At 32.0% G+C, this 9,031-nt stretch overlaps 2 protein-coding genes across 2 annotated transcripts; one reads left to right on the plus strand and one right to left on the minus strand.

The window, feature by feature from the left end:
- The first annotated feature begins 952 nt into the window (after positions 1 to 952).
- On the plus strand, positions 953 to 2,314 carry LOC148956536 (uncharacterized). The gene has a single exon (XM_089095784.1). The coding sequence runs from the start codon at positions 1,025 to 1,027 to the stop codon at positions 2,171 to 2,173; it is 1,149 nt and encodes a 382-aa protein (XP_088951910.1). The 5' UTR covers positions 953 to 1,024; the 3' UTR covers positions 2,174 to 2,314.
- A 207-nt stretch (positions 2,315 to 2,521) lies between these two features.
- Positions 2,522 to 8,812, minus strand: LOC148956537 (uncharacterized). The gene is made up of 3 exons (XM_089095792.1): positions 8,561 to 8,812; positions 4,012 to 4,218; positions 2,522 to 2,870 (listed from the first exon to the last, which is right to left on the minus strand). Exons 1-3 carry the CDS (start codon positions 8,667 to 8,669, stop codon positions 2,602 to 2,604), a joined length of 585 nt encoding a protein of 194 aa, XP_088951918.1. The 5' UTR covers positions 8,670 to 8,812; the 3' UTR covers positions 2,522 to 2,601.
- Between the last annotated feature and the right edge of the window lie 219 nt (positions 8,813 to 9,031).

Consider the following 9,031-nt stretch of genomic DNA (forward strand, 5'->3'; position numbering starts at 1 on the left):
TCTGCGATCGACGATGGGAAACGACAGACTCAGTGATCTCATGATAATGGCCGTTGAAAACGAGGAGGTAAAGAAACTGGATTTGGATAGATTAGTCAACGATTTTGCCAAGCAGCGACCTTGCCGCTACCCCCTGTTTTAGGTATCTTTGATAAATGTTGTTCTTTTTTTTGCATCTTAATTAAAAAAAAAATCGAAAAAAAAATCCTTGCCCCCCCCCTACATTTTCGTGAATTGGCGCCACTGAATAACATCACAGTGAAACTGACATCATTTTGCGGGGTGTCTTGTTTTTTTTTATTTCTGCAAATTCGCTTCCATAATAATATCACACTGCTAATACTAATGAAAAACATTATTACCATTCCTGAATCAAATCCAAATGGCAATTTTTTGAGTGAAGATATTGTACTTAAAAATACCTGTCTAGGTTCCTAAGAAATTTTCGAGGCTCTGGGTTAATTCCTGGGAGTTTAATTCCCCTTCCCCAGGTGCTTCAAAAGATGACAAAAGCTATTCAATTAAAATTTTATTCACAAATATAGTATACCCTATTCTGACCTTAACAGAATAACAAACAAAATTCTCACCTCAAAACTCTTTGGAATTTTTATTTAACAGATAGGATAAAGCCCTCGGTGTTTTGAAAAGTTTTTGATCAAAGCGAATTTTGTCTAAACATGGTCTATTCAGTAGGGTGATAAAAACTAATATTATATGTGATGTTCTTAATTTATTTAATAGCAGGCTATTAATAGTAGAAGTAGATTAATATTAAAAGTTAGCTGAGACTCCACCAGTTGGTGAGAATTCCAAGGGAACTAACTTACTTGAGAATGTATTGTGAGGTGACCTTTCCCAGAGCTGCTAAATCATATTTAAAATAAAGTCACCAAGAAAATATTCCAATAAAAAAAAAAAAAACAATTGCGTTTTAATCTGTTTTTGTATATAAAAATATCTAGCCTGTATATATCATTCTATTTTATCTTTTAATGAAATTGCATCTTTCAGGAAAAAAAGGATGTGGGTACGTCCAATCTTAAAAGAAAATGAGAGAGCTACAAAGGGACATGTATCACTGCTCAAGGACTTACTAAAAACAGACAGTGAAGAAAAATTTTACAATTTTATAAGATTCACAAAAGCTGAGTTTTTGGAGCTTCTAAATCTAGTTGGACATTTAATCAAAAAACAAGATTCCAACTTTAGAAAAGCAATTACCCCAGAGCTAAAATTGGCCTTGACATTGCGCCATTTAGCAACTGGAGTGTCAATGACAACCTTACACTATGAATTCCGAGTGGGAATATCAACTGCTTTTGGAATCATCAAAGATACGTTATCTGCACTAATAGAAGTTCTGTGCCCGTTATATTTACAAGAACCTCAATCAGAGAAGTTTCTTGAAATATCAAATTCTTTTAAATTAAAAGGCTCATTGCCTCATTGTATTGGAGCTTTAGATGGTAAGCATGTAAGGATACAGTGTCCTAATAATTCGGGCTCAGAGTATTACAATTATAAACGTTATTTTAGTTTAGTTTTGTTGGCTTCATGTGATGCTAATTACAAGTTTAATTTTGTGGATGTTGGTGCTTATGGTAGTGAAAGTGATGGAGTTTTTTCAAGGTCTGATTTTGGAAAAGGTCTGCAAAATGGGAATATTCAACTAACATCTTCTGTACCTTTGCCTGGGACACAAGACAATTTCCCTTACTTTTTTGTAGCAGATGAAGCTTTTCCCCTTAGTGAACATATAATAAGACCATTTCCAGGGAATAGATTGACTGAAGGTCAAAAAATATTCAATTACGGAATATCCTCTGCCCGAATACTGATTGAAAATACTTTTGGTATTCTTATTCAGCGTTTTAGAATTTTTAGAACAGAAATTATTAGTCAACCTGAAAAGGTTAAGCAAATTGTAATAGCTGCAGTGTGTCTTCATAATTTTATAGTTTCATCAAGAGGAATTCCCCAAGAGACCCAAGAATCCCATTATCATAGAAATCCACACGTGTCAGGAGGATTTTCTGCAATGACAAGAGTGGGAAGCAACAACTCTTCAAGACATAACCAGGACCAGAGAAATAAACTCATGGAATATTTCTTGTCTGATGCTGGTTCAGTCCCATGGCAGCAAGAGAAAGCACTTCGTGGCTCCTTCTAATCACTGATGGTTTATAGTGTTTGATTAAATATTAATTACATAGTGTTTGTCAGAAATTTGTTTGTTAATTTTTTTTAATAGAGTTTCTTTAACTGTATGTATCAAGTTAGAGCCAATGCTACTGAATTTTTTTTTTCTTTATGCTAGTTGAGGACACAACTATGAAAATAAAAGAAGCCTGTACAAACCAGTGTTGACCTTAGGGGACTTTGTCTTATGGCTAAGAGAGCCTTTTCTGGTTATTTTTTAGTTTTGAAAAACAGGAATTAAAAATTACGGAATAGCAAAGCTGCCTTCATTGCATCGGGAATAGTTATTCATTCAAGATTAAAGCAACCGTTATGAACTATATATTGTATTAAAAAGTAAGAAAAATAAAAAACAATCATAAACAGCTAAAAATCAATTTCATTATTCATCAGTGAATTCTAATATTGTTTGTAATATTTGAATCTGGCATCTTGCTTTTTTTCTTTTGCAACTCTAGCAAAATGGGGCTGGAGTGACAATAAAAACAGTTCATCTTTATCAAATATATCTGGCCTTGTGCTCTTCCTTGCAAGCTTCTCCTTTAAATAGGTAGCAAGAGACTCTTGAGTTGTTGATGCCTCCAATCTCTCTTCATTGTCCCTTCTCTTCTTTGAAATAGCTGGAGATTTTCGGGGATTCACACGGGTACTCGATATATGAGGACTTTCTGAAAGAGTCAACACATCTCAAAAATCTTAATAAAATCTGGTCAAAATCTAAATAAGAGTACAAAATCTCAAATTATACTTGGAAAATGCTGACATAGTAGGTCTTTTTTGAAAAAGCATATTTTTTTACAAATTAATCAATTCAAATTATCATATTGTTGTCAATGGTAGAATTGAATTGTCATTTATACGTATTAATCCACCACCCATTAATCAAAAACTAATTAGACAAGTATCTACAAAGAGTGACATCTTCTCAAGATTATATTGAAAAAGCTGAATTAGTTTATTTTGGGATCCCTGCAAGAGAATATATGTTTTCCTAATCTCTGGAGGTTAAACGAAGTACTTCCGATTACAGAAATTACCTACACTCAGAAAGTTTCTTGAGAAGTAAGAAATTAAGTACATGAATAGGTTACTTTACCCATTTGGCCACACATAGGCTACAGGTATAGAGGTGAAACATAAAGAAATTGATTTTTTTGGGGGAGGGGTAAACTCAAAATTGGGTGTTAGGGGAAAGAGGGAAAATATTGTTCTCCAGTCCTTGCCAAAGTCTTCTAACAAAAATATTAAAAGTTAAGGAAGAGGGAACCTCTATAGATAATTTGTTGTAATGTTTTCTGAACCCATTCAATTTTACTATTTTATTCTCTTTTCAGAGTATTATATTTATTGGAGCAGGAATATTCTAATTGTGCTAGATGAAAACATGGAACATTAACTTCAGTTTATTCCTTGGAGATCAGAATTTTGTTTAGAGCTTCTGTCATTTTACAAGCACTTTAAAAAACAATAAAAAAAAATATACCATTGCAGGTATTACACATGCACAAATGCAATTAGAAACATGTTCAGCTTAATACAAATAATATTAAACAAAACAAAATATATTTTATATTATACTCTTAAAGACACAAGCCTGAGATTAAATTCTTCTAAGAGTGTGAATTTTTAGCAACTATATTGTTACATATATTTGTGTATAATTAATCTCTTATAAATGTGTTAAGTTGTAATATCTTATATTTCCATACAGGTTGGCCTGGTAATAAATCTATAATTTATATCTACATATGTGAAAACCTCTTATATTTATTTCAATATGATTAGTATCAAATAGAAAACAAAACACACCCACAGAAATCTCAGGAGTTTGAATTAATTCATCAGCAGAAGGGGTTAGAATTAATTCATCAGCAGAAGGAGTGACACTATGTAAAATTCTGCTCAGATCCTCTTCAACAAATTCATCTGCACAAATTTCCTCTGTATAATTTGTCTCCAAGTTAGTTACATCTATCTCATTGACTCCCACAACAGGTAAAGAAGATACACAGTTACCTAAAAACACAAATAAATGAAAAAACTTTTTTGACTAGATTCTCTTGGAAAAAAAAAGCTGTTTTGAATAAATTTTGTTGCTTTGATAGTTTATTTATTTATAAAATTAGAAATTTTTACTTATTTTTGACAAAATTTAAGCAGCAGATATAATTTACAAGGCTAAACTAAAAGTAACTCTAGATATTACAAACTTTCAGAATTATATGAGTTGAAATATGGGGTGAATTTTGCCTTATTATTGTAACCTACAATTCAATATAATATTTATGCTACCAGGCCTTTTGCAACTTAAGTGTCAAAATCAAATTACATCAATTTTCCAAATGATTTACATAAGTCCTATGTAATAATGTTTGCTAATTCTGAAATTACACTTAGTTACAATTAGTAGTATTAAAAGCAAAAAAAATCTTCTTAGCAAAGAGTCATTAAGCCTTCTATGGAATTTTTCCACCACAGAAAAAAAACATGATTGTTTTCATATGAAACAGTCATGTTTCATATGTTTTCCATCATATAAAAACTTTGGGAAGGGTTGTGAAAGTTTTGTATCACTTTTAAGGGCCAAAGCTTGTTAAGAAAAACACAACACATCTTCAATACCACATGTGCCCTTGTACCCCAACACAGCATCAAATTAATATTCTAAAGTTTTTTTTTTCAATATTGTTTAAAAGATCCATAAATTTTACTTCAGTCCACAATGATACAAGTAGCCCAACAAGCAAGGGCAACACATTGCTGTAAATAACCCCTATAAGAATAACTGTTTCATAGATACAATTTAATATGAAGGTTGAGATAAAGCACCTTGCAATATCACAGCCATACAAGGAAGTTCCATCGTATATTTTTACAGTGCCAAGTATGGTTGTCTAACTGATATCAAATGCCCTCCTCACCTCCAACTGTACAAAAATACATAACAAGTCAGTTTTGATTCATAGTCAGGGATTAATAAAATAATTGTCTTGAAGGAATAAATATCTTAAAACACTATGATTGGAGAATGAATGCCCTGAATCAATACACAGTAAGCTAACATTTTACAAATAGTTTTAAGTTTCTCCTTAGAATAACAAACAAGTGCCTACACAAAAAACAAACCCCCAGGGCACTTTCAGGGGTAGATATATCTAGCTTATTTTGTTTTCATTTTTACATCATTGTTTATTGTATTTTATGTCATTAGCAGATCTAACAATTCTTAATTCATTGAAATATCTGTTTCAAATTGAAGATGTTGTTAATATGATGCAAAATGAATGTTTTATCTTTTGAATGATATAAAGTAATTGGTATGGCTTTCAATTATTAAATTTAACCTTTAATTCTACTATAATTTTTTATTTCTTTTCACTTGGGTCTGATCTATTAACAGCTCAGATTGTTGATTTCAGAAAATTACGCTTAACTATGCTTTACACTGAAATCCAATAAGAAAAAGATCTAATGAAAAAGATGTACCATACATCAGCTGATCTTTGCCTGTAACTTAACCAAGGGGTTACATGGAGGTTTATTTAAATGGGGTTGAGCTACATGAGGGTTCAGTTGGAAAAGGGTCTTGTTGCATGGTGGTTCAGTTGCACAGTGGTCCTGCTGCATGGTGGTTCAGTAGCAATTGAACCCTTTGCTGCATAGTCTTCCAAAATTATGGTGCAATAAACAAATTGGAATTATATTACTTTTTTGGTGTATTTAGACTATTTTGATTCTTAAGTTCTTTGCCTCATATGACTTTTTGAAATTGTACAGCTATTCTGTATTCTTTAAAAATCCTGAGTTACAGCATGCAAGTACAAATTCATTATAATGTTGTTATATACAACAGCTAAGAGGAGCAGAAGATTTTATGTACACACCAAAAGTTTTCCTATTTCTCTCCACAAAAAAATCATTAAAAAACTACATTGCATCTAAAAATTTCAAATCTTGTTTTTTCAAGGTTGGTGATGAAGAGACACTTGGTAGGGTCATTTTTTTTGCATCCTGACATATTTTTCACTTATAGAAGTCCACCGCCTTTGCAAGTCAACATCTACCAATATCAGGAACAAAAGCTATACATCCAAACACCCAACTCTTTAATTTGTTTTTTAGTTAATGGGCTAGCATTGTGAGAGAAAAGCATTTCTAGCTTAGTACTAAGATTTTTGTCCATGAAACCTCTTGGAACACATAATCCATATTAAAAATGAAACAATAGTAAAAAAAGAGAAAAACGAGGATTATACAAGCCAGTGAAACATATGAACTAAATATTTCGGTCAAGACCTCCGCTTGACCGTCCTCAGTGCAGGATAATAACATCAAAATTACTAATAAAACTCCATGGATACTATAAATTTTTTTTTTCAAACCTTGAAACGAAAAGGAACTAAAATTTGAAGACCCTCTCCATGTAACGGTGAAAGGGTAACTGAATGAAAAAATACAGTACTGAATGGGAATTCAATTTTTTAATTTATACAGAGCATGCTCTGTATAAATTAAAAAATTGAATTCCCATTCAGTACTGTATTTTTTCATTCAGTTACCCTTTCACCGTTACATGGAGAGGGTCTTCAAATTTTAGTTGCGTTTTGTTTCAAGGTTTGAAAAAAAAATTTTATAGTATCCATGGAGTTTTATTAGTAATTTTGATGTTATTATCCTGCACTGAGGATGGTCAAGCGGAGGTCTTGACCGAAATATTTAGTCCATATTTTTCACTGGCTTGTATAATCCTCGTTTTTCTCTTTTTTTACTATTGTTTTGTTTTGTCATGATTAGCCATTGTGGTCTTAGAAATTATTTATAATCCATATTGGTAAAAAAAAAAAAAAAACAGAAGGCACAGCAAAAATAAAGAAAATTTATAGCCACTGAATATCATTGCCTTTGAAAAGGAGCTTAATAGAAAAAACAAAACTTATATTCAGACATATTTTTACAGCTATAGAAACCACCCATGCATTTATTATTATACACATCATCAAATAAAAATTGTTTTGAGCACTAGTAAATATTGTTTTTACATTTATTTGTAAATAGATTTGTCAAAATATTGCAAAGGAAAATGATACATTTCTGAGCATTCAGACCAAAGGATTTGGCAAGACTGTAATCAGAATTGGAAATAGCATATACACCTAATTTAATATCCCTTTTAGTTTTTTAGCTTTATGGAAAATTTAGAGGCCTAGAGGAGATGAGTTAAGGTAAAAAACCATAGCTGTGTCTCCTCAATTAAGCCATATGAGCTGTTGGAATATCATGTTTAGAAATTGCCCAACAACATGAGAAGTTGTTGTGTCAGGTGTCATTTAATGCTGATTCCAAATATACTATTTCTATTATTGTTAATGCAATCACCCCTTGCCCTGTGATGGCAAAACACTAAGCTGATTTAGTGCATTTGTCATATTAGCCTTATTTGGTATTATGATCAGACTAGATGAGATATAAGCAAAAAATTAATTTAACTATAAAAAATATGGAAGTCTTGCATATAGCCTTGGGCTATATCTGGCCTCAGTGGGGAGGAAGGGACTAGCAACTTTTTTATTATTATAGTGCTTGAGCTCCATGGGAATCTTTGAACAATTTTACCTAACATTTTTAAGAAATTAGGACAACAAATCCTAATCAATCTTCCTCTGGACTTAAATGTCTGAAGTTTTCATTTTTCTTATGCATAGCCTATCTACTTAACCTTGACAAGTAAAGGAAGTTTATCAAGTCAATTTTTCTATGGTGAACTTTAGACAATTTCAACAAATATTTAGGCTAACTAGGGTAGTAAAATTGCAGCTCTAAAGAAAGAAACATGCTAGAAAGAAAAGAGAAAGCTAATTTCATGGATAAAATCATTTTTCAACAATCCCCCCCCCCTCACAGTCCCATATAAAACCCTAGGCTATATACCTCCCATACATAGCACTAGGCTAAAGATAAACTAACATAAAATAAAATTAGTAGCAGTTGATTTGGTAAATATATACCAAATCATATTATTGAGTTAGTAATAAAGTGAATAAACCATTGGATACCTTTTTTATGCTGATTACAAATATAACAATCTTTTCTTTCGTAAATGAATTTCAGCCCCCCCCTATATATGCCAATTCAGAGTATATATTTCTACATTAGGGGGGGGCAAATTTTAGTTCTGATGTAAATGGGAGGTAAGTTTAAACTTTACCCCCACCCCCTAATGTAGAAATATATACCCTGAATTGGCATATATAGGGAGGGGGGAGCTAAAATTCATTTCTGATAGAAATGATTATTATATTCATAATCAGCATTAAAAAAGGCATTGAATGGTGTAGGCCTATTCACATTATATATTTACCATTAATTCCTTGTTTTATGCTCCTTATAACCATTACAGTTGTTACCTTGACAAAGCATCTCTCTTGTCCCTGATTGAAGCATACAACTAGGCTATATAGCCTAGCCATAATAGCCTAATGCTTGGCTAAGGTTTTTTTCTTTATATATAGACTGTACTATTTTCAATTAGCCATCTGGTGGTATCCCCTTTTGGACATCCACTATACAGAGACTGTACTATTTTCAATTAGCCATCTGATGGTATCCCCTTTTCTTCAAAGTCAATTACGTTACGGATGTTAAGTTGACATTTTTTCAACTTTGTAATTAGCTTACGTTACAGAGCTTAAGTAGGTCACGCTACGGAGCTTATGGAGGTTAGGGACCTTAAGTGAGCAAGTGTGAAAGACCCTTTTATCTAATGTGAAACCGGCATTATAGGAAAAATGTTTTTTTCGAAGTCCTATTATGTCTTAAAAATAATTGCTCT

This window comes from Artemia sp. Qi Xiang Cuo, chromosome 1 (assembly GCF_049724085.1).
Source record: "Artemia sp. Qi Xiang Cuo chromosome 1, ASM4972408v1, whole genome shotgun sequence".
NCBI lineage: Eukaryota > Metazoa > Arthropoda > Branchiopoda > Anostraca > Artemiidae > Artemia > Artemia sp. Qi Xiang Cuo.

Coding starts and splice junctions, on each gene's coding strand:
- LOC148956537 (XM_089095792.1), bottom strand. CDS start 8,669: ATGGCTAGGCTATATAGCCTAGTTGTATGCTTCAATCAGGGACAAGAG. Junction 4,219..8,560: donor CATAAAACAAGGAATTAATG/GTAAATATATAA, acceptor TTGTGTTTTTAG/GTAACTGTGTATCTTCTTTA. Junction 2,871..4,011: donor AACTCCTGAGATTTCTGTGG/GTGTGTTTTGTT, acceptor TGACTCTTTCAG/AAAGTCCTCATATATCGAGT.
- LOC148956536 (XM_089095784.1), top strand. CDS start 1,025: ATGTGGGTACGTCCAATCTTAAAAGAAAATGAGAGAGCTACAAAGGGA.